General features: G+C 38.9%; 1 protein-coding gene across 2 annotated transcripts in view; it reads left to right on the top strand.

Annotated features, from left to right (window-relative positions):
- Positions 1 to 19,369, top strand: part of LOC137197313 (pro-neuregulin-3, membrane-bound isoform) — a 380,681-nt gene that overhangs the window by 302,139 nt on the left and 59,173 nt on the right. For both annotated transcript variants that reach the window (XM_067610645.1, XM_067610646.1), the window contains exon 3: positions 2,695 to 2,768. In XM_067610645.1, coding sequence (XP_067466746.1) covers positions 2,695 to 2,768 — 74 coding nt within the window. The remainder of the gene's footprint in view (positions 1 to 2,694; positions 2,769 to 19,369) is intronic.

The raw sequence follows: 19,369 nt of genomic DNA on the forward strand, positions 1-19,369 counted from the left end.
CTCCCGTTCTCTTTTAATTAATGACTGTGGCGCTAATTAGAAGGCATGCAACTCTTCAAAACCCTCCGACAGTATCTCAACCATTCTTAGATTCACTCCTCCAAGCTTTTTTGAGGCAACACTCCGATGTGTTTTGATCTCTGCTGAGAACAGAAAAAAGGCGTAGGAAAAGCAGAGTTTGTGGGATACAGTAACTTTATATAATGCAAAGTGCTGAAATGTGTGAAATGGTAAAGAAGGATATTAAAGCAGTTTTTGTGGCGCTCGTGGCTACACAACAGGGGGCTATGCATGCTTGTTTGTGCATGGTTGTATTGTATTCTGTTCTCTGTCGCCTCCAAGTATTTTTTTGCCACACTCTGTTTATTTTAATCACTGCTGTATGTTCCCGTTTACTTCCACAGTCCTCCCTAATGAGCATTACACACAGACACTGTCACCATGTTAAGCCTCTATTCTTTTAATTATCTTCTTCTCTTGCACTCGGTGCACTTCCTGTCAGAGTTTGGGCAGCTTATAGGTCACAGTGGCACGGAGAGATGTTAAATGACCACACATTTAGCACAGAGAAAAGTCCATCTGTGTTTTAAATGACCTGTTGACACGTTAGACTTTGAACCTGAATAGAAACATCTGATCGGGAAGATGTGTTGAAGTTTGGACCGCAGGAGATTTGAAATGCGATTCACCTTTTAAATCAAGGTGACTGTGTTTGTTTTTTGTTTGTTTGTTTCGTTCTCTCGCTCCCACACGACACAATGTCGGCACCGCACGTCGCAACAGTAAGAGATGAGATCAACAAACTTGAGAGATGAGACAGCAATACTGACACTTTGACAAATGATGAGATTATCGGGGCCTGGTCAGCAGCGTGGTTGATGCCATTGTTGCTTGTCATCATGGTGATCTGGTGTGATGAATGAGATGTTTTTTAAAGCTTTTATCTATATAATGAGAAAAAACATGCTGTGTGCATTTAACGCACAGAAAATATGCCCTTGGGTTACTATGACAACCAGCATTTTTTACAATTCATAACACAGAAATCTGACCTGCTCTCTAGTGAATATAATGCCAGCAGTGGGCTTTTTAAGATCTGATTTGCATTCAGACTGCAGTTAAACTACAGTAATGAACTAATGTCAGTTCACCACTGCATGCTAATTAATACCAGGCTGCAGCAGTGTCGGAAAGTAACTAAGTACATTTACTCAAGTAATGTACTCAAGTAAAATTTCGAGGTCTCTTCATCAATGTCACAGACCATATGTCTCAACTTATTTGCCCTCTTTCCCTCCCAGCAGGGGAGATGTTCTTTCAGCACATCGCTGGCAGATGCACAGATGAGTGCATCTTTCCCCGCCTACTGCAGTTCATTTAATAATTAAAAATCACTCACTGTAGATGAAAGACAAAAAGAGGGTAACCATTACCATTCTGCATGGAGCTAAATCTTTGATATGCCATGCTACATCATTTTGTAAGCTTGATCTCTATACACAGTCCTGGTGTTGTGTCTGGGTGGACGTCGATGTTCTCTCAGTTGGGGGGCTTCAAAAAGCGAGGACCACTGGGATATGTATATTTGCTCTGCTGTTAGCTTGTCAGAGTATATACAGATTAATTCCAGGAATGCCAATGAAACAAAGCTACAGGAGTAAAAGCTGGGAGGAACTGGGATGTCGGTTGGGTAGAAAAGAAAAGTGTTGAGAAAGTGACCGAATGGGTCAAATTTGCAGAGGTAGTACAAGCTACTGCTGTTGGTGAACTTTCTGTTTTATTTGCATGTATCAGACTTGGATTTTTCCTCAAGTGAGACAGAGAAAAACAACAACAAGCAAGGTACAAATGGCCAGAGGCGAAGATTGATATCCAAACCAACTGAGGCACCCAATTAGACTTTATACCACATTCTGGCATCTTAGCCTCAATGCTATCTCTGTACCCTGCAAGCCACAGTTACACTTGTAAATGTTGATAAGGATATACTTATTGAGCTGAAATTAATTAAATACATCCTCTCAATGCTTTACCTTTATGTAGGACATTTTCTGAAGCGCAGCCCGAGCACATTTCAGAATTCGCCGGCGATTTAATCATCATTGCTTGATTGGCACTTTCGCAAATGTGCCAATCATATTCAAAAGTTGATATTTCTTAAAAGTTTGAGGACTACAGTATTAATTTAATTGAGCACTCTCCATAATAGCTTCCTCTTAGTGGCTTGAGGCTTAGGCATCGAGCGTATGAAAGAAATCTAATACATTTTGCTTTTAGGTTTTGATTCATCGGGTGCTGTGTTCTGTGGAGATTGCCTATGACTAGGCAAAGAACCTGAAACTCATTTAGCTGCACAGAGCGAGAGGTTACAGGGTCTCAGTTAATTGGGACAGGATGCTTCATCTTACTGCAGCCCCCAATTTGTGATTTTTGGCTGAAAAGACAGATGTCTCCTTTACTTGGTACAGGTTTCGGGCCCCTAAAGATCACCAACACCATTAATTTCTTCCCGTCAGCTTACGGTGCACTTTTTGCACTTCTGCTCTCTTCCACAAAGACCGAGCCTTACTGTAGATACATTTGTCTCAACACAGGAGGTACAGCTCTTGCATTTGCATCAGTTACAGCTGCATTTGTTCCTCAGCAAACCAGCTTCACTGACTGATGATTTATTTTCCCCTTTTTCTCCACTAGGTGTCGAGAAGGCTACCAGGGAGTCCGCTGTGACCAGTTTCTGCCCAAGACAGACTCCATCCTGTCTGATCCAAGTAAGTAGTATTCCCCACTGTATTCAGTGTACCAACATCTAGCATTATATTTGAATGTATAAAAGTAAACATGAGGGGAAACTGAGGGTTATATTTTCTTAGATCATTCTGATGAGGTTCAACTGTAGGAGCATTTACTCTTCAGAGTACTGATCCACATTAATAAAGCCCTAGAGAAAATCAAATGTTCTCAGTCTTACACAGACATTTACTGTACGTGTTCTCACTATCAAATCCTCAGCTCTGCTGTGCAAACATCCTACAAGACAGACTAATATGTTATAATATTAGCCTGACAACTATTATAGGAGCTCTCAACTAGTTTAAATTGAATTCTGCTCTGCTTGTGTGAAATATAAATATTTTCCCAGGTAGAAATATTACATGTCCCCTGTGAAATACGCATATATTCTGCTGAAATCCTGTTAATCATTGCAGCAGCATTGCAGTGACGGTTTCTTTTTTTCTTCTATCACTCATATTGGGTATTGTGTATCTAAATGTGAAGTATAGCCTACTCCAAAATACTACACCGTCCTCCAGCCTTTAGGATTACATGATTACATGAGCTCCGAACAATCCTCAGTCAGGTTTTCTTTTATGTTTGAGTAAAAGTAGTTTGTGAGATTACAGCATTTGAACCTCAGCTATTCTATCCTGTTATATCCCTCTCTCCTTACAGAAAACTCATAATTCGTCCTCACATTACCTTTCCATTTTCTTCTCTATTCACTGCTTTCTCAAATACTCTCTCCTCCCCAGACTAATGACACTTCTCACATTTCTTTATCTCCCAAAGACACGGTCCTCTCAATGTCATGTAGTTGAAGGAAGAACACAAATTGCCCTAACTTCTGTCCTCACCGCTCGCTATCTGCCATATTAATTTCCCTGTTCCTCTCAGCTCATTCCAAAAAATATGCAACCTTGTCACTGGGGCACTAAATTTTTGGCAGTACAATAGCTTATCAGTGACTTTTTTACTAACAAGCCGCATGCTGTAATAGCAGCATTTACCATAAAGGGACAGTGATGTGCCTTGGGGATTTTTACTTACATATTTGTCCAATGTCAAAAAACACTCTGTAGTAATATGAAATTAAAGTTTCTCATTATGAATTTGACATTTTCTACTTGATTGCAAAGGAGAGTATAAGAGAGCATAAATGAAACATGTAGATTAAATGTGGCAAATGCAACAACACTGTTATCACTTTGTTAATATCCTTTACTTTCCAGATCATTAATTAAGTCTCTGTAATGAGGTTTTTAATTCCAACGAAGTATTAGGGTAATTGTCCTTGTAAGAACAACATTGGTGTTCACTGAAGTGACACCCATCGCTTTGTTTGTACACCAACCTACTGACCTTAATGTATTGGTGGCTAAGAACTGTTACCATCCTCATCACTTTAACAATTTGTCAAATGTCAGATGGAAACAGTTGTGGATTGTGTTGCTTCTGTATCTGTTGGTCATAGTGATATTTACTTACTACTAAACATGGTTGGTCAGGGAGCCCTTAAGACAGAGCTTCTGTTTGAAGTGATACAGTATAAATATAATTTCTCTTTTAAAGCCAATATGCTCATGATTATCCAGATCCAAGTCCTGTAATATTGGATATATGCTAATACCAAGTCTAATATTTATTATTATTGTTGTTGTTTTCCTGCATCATATAGCTGCACAGTGTGCCACAGTAAATCAAAATAAAAATTTGTAAAACTAATTAAAGACAAGATGAAATAAGAGGTTAGCTTACTGGCTAGCTTTGATGGTACGGTGTCCTATGGTTTTGTAGATAATGCTTTATTTAATGGGTCTTATGATTTCCAAAAAAAAGACCTGATTTGACACTGTAAATTCAGAGGAGGTAACATGTAAAAGATTAGGTCATTTAAGGTAAAATGGAGATAATTTTCAATTGGTGCACTTCCAATTGAACATAACCGACAATGTCTTTCACATCAGGCCAGCTGAACATGAACAAACGTGTATAATTTGTCTGTAGGCAAGCACACAATTCAACACTTCCAATAATAAAGGAATAATGAATGAATATTTACTTTGATTTAAGGATAAGAGAACAGTAGGGAACAGCGATAGTTTTTAAACTCAACACAATGATCTAAAGTCAGTCCTCTCTGAGAAGTGAAATGATTAGGGAATTACTGACCCTTGAAATAAAGTGTTACCATATTATGTATAATATGTGTTCAGGTACAGTTGTCAATCAGTAGCAGAACACACACACACACACACAGGTAAAACCTGGCTAGTCATACTGTAAGTCTGGGAAAACAGAAAAGTTTTAAGTTTTCTTTTAAATGTGGTAACAACGTCGACTGATCTCACGTCGTCTGGTAGTTTGTTCCAGAGAGCAGTGGTTGGCTAGATAGCAGAGGGACCTTTTAAATGTGCCTTGGAGGGGTGGCTTTTTCTCAAAGTCCACCCATGCTTGGTAATTACAGGAAATAGCTGCATTGCCCTAGCTTTCATTGTGGAAAAAGAAAACAGTTCTAGGATCTTAACTGTTTGTAGCACCTCGAAGGCTTAACAATGCTCCGTGTAACTTCAGGGGTGAAGAGAATTGAGTTAAAACATCAGGAAACAAAGTTGTTCTCTAACAGACCAAGAGCCAAATCTTAACCATAACCTTAAATTGCTTTTCTCGCCTAAGTCACTGTTACTGATTATTAGTCTATTAATGGACATGACTCTTTCAGGTGAATTTCCATATAAATTGTCTTGGAGTTACCAAGTCATTACTGAGGAATGAGGGACAAGGAAAAAAAGAAAGTAGTCTTTTCACTTTTTGGCAACCCCAGTGAACCCTTGACACATCCCAAACACCTTTCGGTTTAGCTCAAAACGCTTTCCCTCATTCATTACTGTTCTTATTCATCTATTCTCTTCTTTCTCTAACTCTCAGGAAAAATCTCTATCCTCAATTCATTTTCTAATAGTAAGAATCGATCGACCCACTTTCAGGTCATTCTTCTCATTGGCTTCGATCCCTCTCTCAACTACCTTCTTTATTTCTGACAAGTCCCTGTTCTTTCTTCTCTACTACAATACACAATGTCATACAGTCAATTTGATTTATTTTTTTCAGTAACACCACCTTTTTCTTTCTTCCTTTTTTTTCTCCTGTTTTATTCAACTACTTCCTGCTTCAAAAAGTTGGTAAGTGCAAAGTTGGAAAAGAAGAGTGGAAGATTGTGGCCTCCCTCTTCTTTCATCACCCCTCAAATAATCTTGTCACAGCATCTCTCTCCTTGACTCCTTTGCTCGCAGCTCATCAAATCCTAATTTCCCGGGTTACCTTTTTGTCTCGTGCTAGAGTTTGCCTCAGTGTTGACATCCCTGTTCCCTATTCCAAATTTCCCTACAGACAGCCCCCTCTCGCCCCCCATCTGTCTCTTGCTAACCTCCTCCGTGCCATCCTTTCCTCAACACGCATCTTGTCCAAGCGTCAGACCTCATCCCTTCTCCCCAGCCAACAGTTCTCTGTCCAACTCATCTCCTAACACTAAGTGGCACGGGCCTCAGATGGACTGAGGCTTGAATTATGCCAGCTAAAAAGATTCACCATCAGGGCAGACCAACGCTGCCAAGGACCTCTGGCATGCTGTGGTCTCAACGGAAAGGGGGAAGGAAGGGTGTGAGTGAAGAGGAGAGAGTGGCTGGATGAAAGTGGACACATCTTCTGAGTTGGGCAGTCAAACTGTCTCGGGGTCTCTGAGGACAAAACTAGAGTCATGACTCCAGCGGCTACACAAACAGAATGAGAGTGAGACACAAGGCGAGGCAGAGAGAGGAAAGTGTTTGTCTTTGAACAAAACAAGGTGTAATATAACCTATTTTTTCAAAACTGTGCTTTACAAACTGCAGAACAATACTGAATAAAAGGTTTCAAGACAAGTAATAAAACAACAGACACAGTTACATAAAGCAAAAACAGACAAATTCAAGATGAGGAAGGGAAAAGGGCAGGAGCTAACTATTGAATTATTACAATGATTAATCTATGAATGTTCCAATTATTGATTAATCTTTTAGTTTAAAATGTCGAAAAAATATTGCCCATCACAAGTTCTGAGAGCCAACCCCAAAAATATTCAAGTTACATTGATGAATTAAACAGGAATAAACAGCACATCCTCACTGGAGAGGCAGAACTAGCAAGTGGGCAACATAAGTAACTCCTTAAAAACCGAGGAAACTTACAGTTTCATGCTGTGCAGACAAAAAAACCCTCAAACCTACAGAACTTTATTTTAAAATAGGCTGGTGGATATCCCAAAGTTTCAAAAGATACAAAGAATTCCAGACTGAACTCACAGGAAACCTGAAATATTTTCATTTGATGGAATAATGAAGACCATCAACAATCCACAAGCCACCGTCCTTCCCAAACCTGAGCCAAGTGTTTAAGTAGCCTAAACATACTTTAACCAGTTTGTCACAATCTTTCACTAACCTTAACTGCACTGTAGTTGCCATGCATGTTGACACGTTGACAGTAGATGTAAAACATGTTATCATTGATCATTATCCATAGCTTCAGCATTGTATACTTATCAAGAATTGATTAATTAATGAATCATATTAGCATGTGATCATGTTTTAGAGGAGAGATGTAAAGGTTTTATTGGTTTTGCTGGCTCAGGCTGTTGTGATAAAGACCAAAATGTCGAAAAAAGAATCGCTCGACTCTTTCGTTCTCGGATGTAGTTGGTGAATGATGGCACAGCATGAAGATTTTACACCACATTCCAGCTCAAAGATGGAGCTAGGAGCCAGACATAACCAGATCTTAAGCAAACTCATAAAGATTTTAAAGTCTCTCATGTAAAAGTAGCTTGCAAACAGTTCAGAGAACCTCAGGGGTTAGACTTAGAGGTTATACACGAATCACTGATGTGCATTTAGTTCTCAAAATGCTGACAAGACTCAACACTGAACTTGTCACCCAGCTTGCTTGATGGGATGTGTTTGAGATCAAAGATTTGTTTAGGTTTACCCCCTGAATCTCTCAAAGAGCAACAAAGGCTCTTTGCTGTCATCCTTACATACAGTATGTCAAATCTTTTCATTGGTGAGATGCAGAAGAAACTGAGTTCAAAACTGCTTTTGTTGACAAGACATCTTTTTGTTGTTTAAACTGGGATGTTGCTGATTGGCAGTACCCATTCTCAGGAACTTTTACAGGATAATGCAGTATTCAGGAGCTAACATAGACTAGACTGTAAATATATTCTCTTTGAATAGTGTTCCCTATCTCTTTTGAACCTACCTCGATCTCTTTCTTTACAACCTTTCATCATCTACATAACCCTTCTGCAATCATTGTCTTGGCCACACTGAAAACATATTCAACCCCTTTTTGAATCGAACGCCCGGGAGCTGAGCGGTTTTTACGACACTGTAAGGCAGAGTCAGAATCAGCATATTCTACAGCGTATGCATCATATCACACCCCATAGACACACATAGAGAGATTTAGAGATTTAAATCTGAAGACAAATTTAATTTACACTATCTTTATGAGATCTGATTTCATGCTCGGCAGGTTTGTGTGCACCACAGATGATAACATTGCTGTAACCATGCAAGTCCAATTTCCTTGAGAATAAAACCCCTGTATTTCATGTTGTATTGCATATTTCAATCCATAAGATATAAAGGAAGCATAAAATGTGCAATTGCTCTAAGCTTCCTGCCTTTATCATGGGTCAACTGCTAAGGCAAGGGCAATCCAAGTCACCTTGGAGAGTTGGAATAATGCTCTTCTAATCATGTGAGCAATGTTGTTTGATCACAATTGTTCAAATTTCTGCTCCAGTCTCGTAGTGATGCCCACAACAGTAATAGTATTCATTTGAATGGAAGAATAAGAGAAAGACAGTAGAATTAAGTGTTCTTGAGCATGAAAGTGAATGCATACAAGCACCACAGGCAATAGTCTGACCTTGACCTTTAGACAACTTGAGAAGCAATACACTACCCCACAGGAATATGTTCATGTAGTTATATCCATCATCATCATTCAGCAACGTCATGAGAAAACAAACTCAAGTACACAATGTGGGTTTATGGGAACAAACTGCAAAATAAATGAGCAAAGTGCAGAGATAAAGTCAATTAGTAGACAGTAGACAAAGTAAAAGTGGTAAAAACCTAAAGTAATCCACGGAGCTGTAGACTTAAGACTTGGATTAGATTCAGGCTTAAATCACAAAAATGAGGACTTGAGACTGATCTGAGACTTTATTTACTTGACTTACTTTGCATGCTTTGCTGACCCATCATACAATCCAATCCACCCACAACTCCTCCCGAAGAGGTTTTGCGCTGATATTAAGGAGGTTTGTTCATGACATACAAGTAAACGACAGTCAATTAAGGTGCTTGAACAAACCACAAATGCTGTCAGCTGTCTTGTAACAATAGTCTCAATAAACACTATTTACAGCTTTGAAAGCAACATGTTTAAATGCTGTGTTATCTTAATGGGCAGCATTAAGACCTGAAAGACTTGTAAACTGCTTTTTTATATACTTTAAAACATGTGACTTGGAATTATCTCAAATGACTTGGGACTTAACTCAAAACAGTTTTATCAATCCAATACAGAAGCTTATAAAGGCTAGTTTTTGTTGGGACAATCAAAATGATGTTCATTCTGATGGAATATGTTTATGTTTGTGACAAAATTAGAAAATGTCAATGATGTTTCTCTTTTACTTTTAGATCCATGAGGGAGAAAGGTGGGGGATATGTGCATGCTTAGCTGTTCGCCAGTTTTTAAATCTTCCAATAAGGGGCTTTAAATACAGAACCTGACAGTGAAAAAGGACATTTATCATACTTTTCAAACATACATAATTTAACTTTTCTTTATGGTATCACAGTAAGCTTCACAGATCAAAAGGTCACATTTAAAGCAACTATAATCTATATTTTCAATATTAACAATTAATCAAATGACAATGTCAGAGGTGTCACTCATAGTGATGAAATTACAGAGAATTATCACCCGACTCTGCAGCTCTTCTCGGCTTTACAGAGGTTTATAGAAAGTTTCAGCTCAAAAATCAGTTAATGTGGATTTACTCTCTGGTGTTTATGTATTTTGTTAGAAAGCTGTGCAGTTAGCTGCTCCAGGTCTTTTCATTTAGTTGTCACAAGACATGCTGGCAAGACTCTTTATGTGCATGTTAGTGTTTCCTTCTGTATGTTCAAGGATGTGTTGCTCCCGTGCTCTTCATTTTTGCATGTGTGTTTCATGCATGCATGCATGCATCTCCGTCCTGACATTCCCATACAGTGTTGAGAAGCGAAGTCTCGGGACACATCTTGTTGAATTCACACCATATGAAAGGCGAGGAGGGAAAGAACTGGCTTAATGCTCACAAGTACTTGACAACTCTGGCGCCAACTCCGGTATCAGCCCTTCTTTCTCATATTGACTTATTGTGGCAAGGCAAATCCATCCTACCAGGATACGGATAAAGAGCTGTCAAGTCTGTGTGCTTGACGGCCTTACGATACCAAAGCCAGAGGGGGTCTGAGCTGGTCTCTTAAGATGTGAACGATGTGAGTTTCTTTTAGGCCTAACAATCACATGGAGCAGATTGAAACTCTTTATATCCTGGATCAAGATTTTGTATTTTGTACTTATAGAACTATAGAATTAGAGGTAATATAAAGCACTATCTACAAAGGCAAAGACTACTTTTAGTTTAATTGGTGTGTGTCTGGGATGAAGGAAATGGCAACATTCTCATTTAGACTACCCATTACAAAACAACAAAAGCAATCTCTCTTTGACAGCAAGTCTCCTTGAAACCAGATTAAAAGAATCCATCGCACACATTAATGGCGTTCACCGTTTCCCTCCTCACTAGATGTAATTGTGTATTTGTTTGTTCTTGCATGCGAGAAGCTGCACTGGATTACAATTAGTAACATAACCCATGAGCTGCTGCTTTAGTCATTCAGGTGCTAATTACACACAGACTGCAAGTGCAAATTTAAATAAAGACGCAAAAGCAAATTTTCTCTGTGCATTCATACGAAAAGCAGGGAATTTAGTTTGTTGATTATTTATATTAGTATACTTTCCATTGGTTAATGTTTCAAGAAAATTAGCTATAGTTCATGAATTTTGTTTTAAAAATCAAATTTCATGTGTAAAATAACAAACACAGGAAATTTGAAGGTATTGACAGATTTGTCAGTAAAACAGTCTCCTGTGATTTTAGTTTTAAAGAACATTTTTACATTGGCATGGCCCCAAAAATGAGCATTACTATGATACCTTAATTGCTGGAGAAATTGCATCTAATCAAGTGGACTTTGCTAGCAATAGCTTGAGTTTGCAGTTGAAAGATTAACATAAACAGTTACACTTTTTCTCCAGATAGAGGCTCAGTCCCTAGGTGAGATGTCACTTGTGTCAATCCATAATGAGACCTAGCAGATACAAGATCACATCCTTCATGTTTTCGTTGCACTTCCTCACATGCGCTTCTTTGGTAGCGAGTGCCAGGGAGGATAGGAAGATATTATGGGTAAAATATTGCTGGACGGTGGCATTAGATTCTCAGAAAAGCTCTGTCCTCAGCCTGGGCTCGCCAAGTTTCATCCACTGTCTGATGATGATGCTCCTGCATGACAAACTGACTTCCCTGCAGGCAGCCAAGGTGATGTAGGACTGTTGCCAATAGAGATTTAATATTACCAAAATGTGTCACTCCCACTTTTAGAAATATTCAGTTGTCTCTACATAACACACAGAGAAAGGTGTATTCTCTTTGTGCATAAAGACATTAACATTATCCATTTATGGATAAAGACCGCTTACATCTGCGTTCGCCATTTTTGGAACAGTTCACCTGTCCACAAGCTAATTAAAGGTTCCTGTCTCAGGGCTGAAAGCTGCAGTGTTCAGCAGACTGGTAGTCTTTTCAGCTTCCAGGTGCATAGCAGGGCGTTGGCAGTTTGCTACAGAAACCCCTCTCCTGTCAACTTCCATTGAAACACACACATATAGGCAGAGGTTAATTAGCTGCAGGTGTGTCTCATTGACCAGCTGGGCCGCTCCTGGCTCGCTCACATCCCAACCAATGTTCAGTGTCCACCGGGCTCGCCACAGCGATGCAGAACATCAGAGCTCACAGCCTGTTTAACTGCCTTCAAGAATTACATGCGTATCACCGAATGGCATTATCGTGGCTGCAATTCCTGTGAGCCGCAGCTGGTGAAGGTGAAGAGTAGATTATACACTAATGCCAGGCTCAGACTACAGGAGTTTTGGTGCCAATTTATCCCCAATTTACCACCTCCCAACAATTAGAGAAATCTGGTCTGGAACCTCGGTAGGTACTGATGTTCGGTACAGATTATCTGGTAATGTGAGGGTCTAACAGATCCAATCTTAAACCTCCAGAACTGCTCGCAGACTCATCTGGGCCGCCCCGATAATTTCAAACATGTTTGATATTTAATTAAGTTAAAATCTGGATGATTACATCACCACTTTCCAAGCGGGACCAAAATAGTCAATGAGACACATAAATCTACAAGAGATGGAAGCTAATGAGAGGACTTTTGAAATGGTGAAGAAACAACAACAAGCACAGGTGTGTTGGACGGCTTAGATGGAGGAAAGACTTATCGATATTAGTGGTGTGCCCGAATACAAATACATTATTCTGCAAAGCACAAATAGTGGGTTTTATACGAATATTTGTTTCATACAAATATTTTAAAAATTATTTGTTTTTGAGAAGAAAAAAAAAGTCAAATACCAGTTTGCAAGGGACTCTCCATCACCTGTCGTTCCCCTTCTCCTTTCCACAAAGTTGGGTTGTAAAAAATAGGCAATAAATGAAAAATAAATAGTCAGAGGTCTGCCTGCAATGAGTTGATGAGTAAAGTTTTAGCTCAGTAGTCAGCGCAGTCGTCTATGATCTGGGAGACTCCAGTTCGAGACCCGATGTGGGGACCTCCTTCGTAAGGTAGTTTATTCATGAACACTTATTGTAACACTTTAATTTTCTAAAATTAGAAGTGTAATAAATACAAAAACAGGATTTTTAAGCCTCTTTCCACTTTTATTCGAATACAAATACAAATAATTTTGCTGCCTAAACAAATACAGATACAAATACAAATAATGGGCTCTCTGCACATCCCTAATCGATATGTGGCCAAAACAGGACCGCCTATATAACGTGTCTTCTATAACATATCATAACTGTACGGACAAAGAGAGGAGCTGTTTATCACGTGAGATCGCATCGCTTCCTCTGGCACAATAATCTTAAATAATATCCTGTAGTGTGTGATGCGCCATTATTTTCAAAAGTTGTAGTGTGTGTATGTTTGAGATTAGAGAGAAGAGCATCTTTGAAGTTTCTCCTTATGTGTGTGATGCAACCCAATTTCAAAATCGGTTAGGATTTGAAAACTCCTGTAGTCTGAGCCTGGCTTAACACACAGTACACTGCTGAGTGCACATATGTGCCCATGTGTGTGGATTTCAGTGTGTATTTCTGTCATTTCAGTGACCGTATGATTAGACACAAGCTTTGAAATGAATTAAATTTAATATATTAAAAGAATTACTGCCCTCAAGCTGTTGGATTTGAGTCTAGCATTAGCAGTATCAATAATGGCTGATTCTCTCCTTCACATTTCCCAGCAGAATTCATTGTGCTCTTCTTTTTTTAAATGGAGAAAAACACATGAGGCTTTATTATTGTAAAATTATATTCCTCTCTCAGCGGGTGAACTCAGTGGCGAACGCAGAATCGACTATTGCAATGGAGCTTAATGGATACTGATTGCTGAGGCCAATTTACCTTCTGCCCTTCTATTGCTGTAGACAGGGATACACTGGCATGCAATCAGAAAAGAGGAGAGAGGAGAGAGAGGGCAAAAAAAAAGAACAGAAATTCATATTGATTGCTGCAATTCATCTGATGTGCACCCCTGTGTGACTTGGCTTTCTAAAATTATTTACACAATTGAATAGCAAATGTTTTGGATTGAATATTAAAACAATAACTTTGTCATTTATTCCACACAACGTGACGTTCGTTTTCTTTTATTTATTGTTCTGTTTTCCATCGAGCGTCTGATCCACACTTTTCTGGCCATGCCGACATACAGACGCTAATGGATCTGGAAGGCCCAATTTATAGTGAAGTATGGGTCTTGTCAGCTGGTGCTTAGTGAAGAATATGGCAGTGGGATGCAGATTATCCCAGAGCAGTGCAAGCTGGGATGCTCGCTGCTTGCACCCACCCTGCAGTCACAGGTCATTAATAACTGGGCAAGGGTGGCAGACAGTGCAAGGCAATTTCCCTGCCTCACCTCACAGTAGCACATTGCTTCTTCTTGTTCTTTCTGTCCATTCTTCAGTCTTGTATCCACTTTTTTTTGTCACATCTGTTTTTCTAAAGCTCGTGTCCTTTTTTTGCCCCTTTTTTTTTCTTCTTCTATTTATTATCAAGAACCGAAACACTGCCCTTCAGCCTGTCCCTTCATCAACCAAAGTTGAGTCAGGGAGTTTGGGAGTGGGTTAACAGGGGGCATGGCTCTGTGTTAATCCAGATCAGTGGCACTCCCCAGTTGGCTCCCTATGAGTGAAACCTAATTTCCACCATTTAGGGTGGTGAGCATTTTTTCCACTTAAAGGTACTGTCACCGAAGATGCCCCAAACTCTAAAAAGATGTGATTTCATGGTTTGAATGTAATAAAGCTGGGAATCACAGCAGCCATCAACGATTTGGGTGAAGTCATCCCAGTAGCAGTTAACTTTCTAAGCCAGGAGTCGGTGTCTTACTCTGGTTTTAACCTTCTAAACATCATTAATTGCTGACAATATTCAAACTATTGATAGAATTCTCCAGAGAAGGTGTTCATGAATGTGTTACAGCTAAAAAAAAAAGTGTAATTACTTGAAAATTGAACATTAACACATCTATTTAAGTACTGAGTGTCATAACCAGCACATGTACTGTGGTAATAATGTCTTGTGAGAAAAGAGTCATCTGTGTTTTCATGTACTGAACATTTTGAAATCAAACGTATAATCATATGACACAAGCTTGGAAAACTTTTAGGGATGATTCAAAGAATTAGCAGTTCACAGATGTTTCTACAACAAAGTATTTCATGTTTAACCCTTTCATGCACGGTGTCCACTACAGTGGACAGATATTTGGAAGCCATCTTGAACCATTGAAGTTGTAGTACCATGTCCCAACTACCAGGTGGTGAACCCCCAAAGTGTCGTCTACAATTCCATCTGAATATCATTTTTGACTCTCTGTGATTTTGTGATATTGATAAATTCAAAATGGCAGAGGGTGGAGGAAACGCACCAAGTAGCTCAGGAATATCTGTTAAATACTTTTATTCTCAGAGAAAAAAAATAGGTAAAAAGTATATTTTTAAACTAAATAAGATGTTTGAAATACTTTTATCAAGTTTTTCATAATATTTTTTTTGTACATTATTTTTTGTGACTGAAAATACATCTGTCCGCTCCAGTGGACGTCATGCAACAAAGGGTACATTCTGTCTATTGGGCCTAGGTCTTGTTTTTCAAATATCTTCTCCATTGTTGTTGTTATCTAAAGTTCCTATGTGTTTTCATACCATTTGCTCTTAGTAATAAAATAATAATAATATCCACATGAAGAGATCAACTTAATGTTTAGTGCAATAAAGTCTTTCACTTTCATGCATGACATCAATCTAAACTCTTCACAATTTTTTTTGGAATCATTCATTTAAGCAACAAAATTACATAAAATGATAAGAACATATGGTCATATTGTCACAGTATGAGTGCGCTGAAAGTCTTTTAGTTATAAATATTCACATTTTAAAGTCCAGCTTCTTCTTGCTGCAGAGATGTCGAGGGTTATCTCTGGTACATTTCAAGTTTAGCCGCCTTGTGTCATTTTTTGTGTGTGTATATATTTTTTTTTTCTGTTGGCATTTCTTAGATGTGAACACACAATCACTTGACTTGACTTTTGCTTCAGGCGTGTGTGTGTGTGTGTGTGTAGGTGTAAACATACAACTATACCGCTGCCAGCCCTCCTAATACCAGCCCCGGTGAGTTAAACGATTATGACAACTTGCCATGAACACAGGTGGAAAACGTGCTAATGGCCAGCAGACCTCTGTGATTGAGCAGTTGGATGAAAAAGATAGTGGAACAAAATGACTTAAAATTGCCCTGTCCAAATGGCTTTTTAATGCTCCTTTTCTAAAGCTTGCCATTGGCCATCGATGGGAGGACATTGCGAGCGGTGGGAGTTTCAGTAAGTACCTGAACAGAAGAGAAGAATCCCAAGTGTCCGACGATTTAGTCTCTTCTTTATGTCCCTCCCTCTTGCTGCTGCTATATAAACACACAGACAATCCTTCATTGCTTCTCACTACTGCCTATTGATTAGTATTTCTCTTTGAATTTAGTGATTCATCAATACTATGAATTATTACTGACTGCACTTCATATTGTGTCACACAGAAGTATCTATTTTAGCTTGAAAATGATTTAATCATGTGCTAAGAATCATAGAGGCCATGTCCATCCACAACACTCATTTTTTATGATATTAAAGAGAGAATAAATGACCATTAAACATTAAAATAATAATATAAAAATGTTTACACATGGAGCCATCCATTGAAGCCTAATAAATAAAATAATACTCTGCATTATCAAATTCATATCCAGAGTCTACTACTTTTCTGATTCAGCTGTAATAATATATTATATTAATATTAATAATAATAATTTGTACCATAATATATTTACAGGCTTTATTATTATTTATTATTTGTTATTTCTAACAATAAACTACTTCCTAAAGGGAGTTTTTGAGGGCAGCGTTTGAATTATACAGTACATACTTTACACACTTAAAACCCAGTTGTCACCATTTAGTTTTGCATAGTTTATTTCTTTATTTCTTAATGTTTTTGCAGTATAAACTGGTAAGGAGTGCTGGCGTTATGAGGACTTTCATTTTCATTGCAACAGCAAAGAAGAAACATGAGTATATCCCACCATAAATATACAGTATATCAATATGCAATGGCCTAGTGATTCAAGTCATTATTCTATCTACCAGTATTTAGCATGTATAGTATGGTCAGTTTATTTATTTGTAATTACCTCACTTTATTGTCTCATAAATATTTGAAATATGCACTAATAAGCATTATCTATATTCATAATAATTTATAATTAATGATATTTGAAATGAAAAAGAAGTGGACTCGTCTGAACTGACCTACCCCAAAGCGCTTTCTTCTAATTTCAGTCGTATATCCTCCACTTGTTTCTCCGACTCAGTGTCTCTTTCTTTCTCTTTATAAGCCTGAACTCATCACACCATGTATCTTTCCACCCCCACAGCTCAGCCGGGATGAAGACGAGAGTTTGGGTACATTAAGATACGCTGCTTTGCCCTTGCTCCACCTAGATATGGATCTACTCCAGGGTCTGTAGTCATTAAACCTCCAAGAAAAAGAGAACCGATCAAGGATCACTGCTCAGGTCGTGTGGCCGTATTAAACTGCACTAGGACATAAGAGGAACACTAGTCTTTTATAGCTGTTGAGATAAAAATAACTCCAGCTATCCCCACATTACCTTTCTTTACCCGCCACTTTCTTGCACTTCATCTTTATACTGGATTTGATGACCCATGAAAGAAGTGATTTCACTGTCACTATAAAAGGCTCAAACCAGCTAAACAACTCTAACAAAGTTCAAGGTTGAGATCGAGAATAAACAACACTCTATAAATATGTATATTTTCTTATGACGCCAGTATAAGGTAATAGCCCATCGAGCAAAGACGTCGGAGGAGTTGTTTCAGGCGTCCAATGGTTCCACAAGTCAATGTGACAATGTCGGGTGACAGTTGAAGCACTTGTGAGGTTTGAATAGACCTGAAACTCTTAACACAAAGAGTTGGTGTAGAAAAGAAACTGCAGAAGAGAAGTCAAATACAGATCCCAACAAATATCCAATCACCAAGCTTAACATCCTGTTGGTGCACCACTAATGGCCAACTGAAACTAATGATGTACTTCTTGATTCTGGGTCAGTGTTAAATGAACTCAGCGAGTACAGATCACTGCTTTGTTTCCTATCGCAATGACAAATTGAATCTGCTGCAGTTTTGATTTGCACCATTGACCGGCTTCTTAGCAACAGCAGGCTGAGGTTTGTGGGCGTTATAGGATTTACAGTCGTAAACCTGTAGGATCGATAAATCATCCAGGAAAGTCAGGTGTCTCTAGGTACCCTGATGAGTCTGAATTGCGTCTGACGTGTTCATTTTAGCCATTTTCAGAATTATTTTGCACTGACATATCCACCTTGTTAACATCTTTTTCAGTTGGCGCAGAAGCTGATGGCTAGGAGCACTTAAATATGTCGATTTAAAAGTTGTTGTTTCTTTAAATCAATTCACAACAACCTGTACAACTACGCTGATGTCATCCACACCTGTCGCCATTTCTGTTGTGAATGGCTTCTGGCTCCGGCTCAGGAGGGAGAAGCTTTACTCATTCATAATTCCTCCCATAAAGCTCAGATTGTCTTGGTTGTGTTTTCAAGCAGGGAAACAGCTGTTCACCAGACCTTTTTTTTTTAAATCGCTGAAAGAATCAGAGATTCGGGGATGATGTAGAGGTCTCACACCTGGCTGGATTCTACGTTGAGTTAGGAACATTGAGGATAACAGTTTACCCGCTCCTCCGACTTCTATATTCTTTAAACTTCCCCCCTTGCCCCATATGCTACCTCTCACAGCTCAAGTCCAAAGTAGAGATATTGGCTTTTTACCCGTATCTGGCTTTACGGCTTTATTCTCGGTAACGAAATAGAAACCGAGAGGGAGGATCGACAGGGTGAGAGAGGGGGAATGACAGTCCTGAACCGTATGTGGCTTCAGTACATGACATGTGCCCTGCCCTGCTGAATCATAGGTTGCCCTCTGTCTGTCTCCATCCAGCTCTCTCCTTTCCACTCTCACTCTCCCCTCTTCTCTTTCTTCTATCTCTCTGTCAGTCCTCCGTGCCCTTCAGGCGCTGCTTACTAAACAGAACCACCCAAACTCCCTTTTGACGTGTCCCGCCTTCTCTGTCTCATCTTCAGTCATGCCTCGTTCTTCATTTCATTGCTTTTGGGAACAGTTTACTCTTACCTTACTCCTACCTCCTCCTCTCTTACTCATTCATCCCTGCAAAGCCTGCTAGCGAGCCACCCTCGCCAGCAGGCGAACAGGCGAAATCAGGTATTTTTTGTTAATGTGATACATCATCTTGAAGTTTATTGAATACATACGGAAGGTTAGTTTATTTAAGCTGACATTATTAGTTTGTGAATTCAGTTTTGATAGTAAAGGAGTTCATTTCAGTCCTCTGTGATGTAAAATTGTAAAATTTTGTGATGTGTACTAATGATGAATTACACAGTAATTAGGGTGCTGCAATTTACATGGTGACTAATGAGCATAAAATATCATATCAAAATAAAATTAATCTC

The sequence above is a fragment of the Thunnus thynnus genome, chromosome 14 (genome assembly GCF_963924715.1).
Source record: "Thunnus thynnus chromosome 14, fThuThy2.1, whole genome shotgun sequence".
NCBI classification, from domain to species: domain Eukaryota; kingdom Metazoa; phylum Chordata; class Actinopteri; order Scombriformes; family Scombridae; genus Thunnus; species Thunnus thynnus.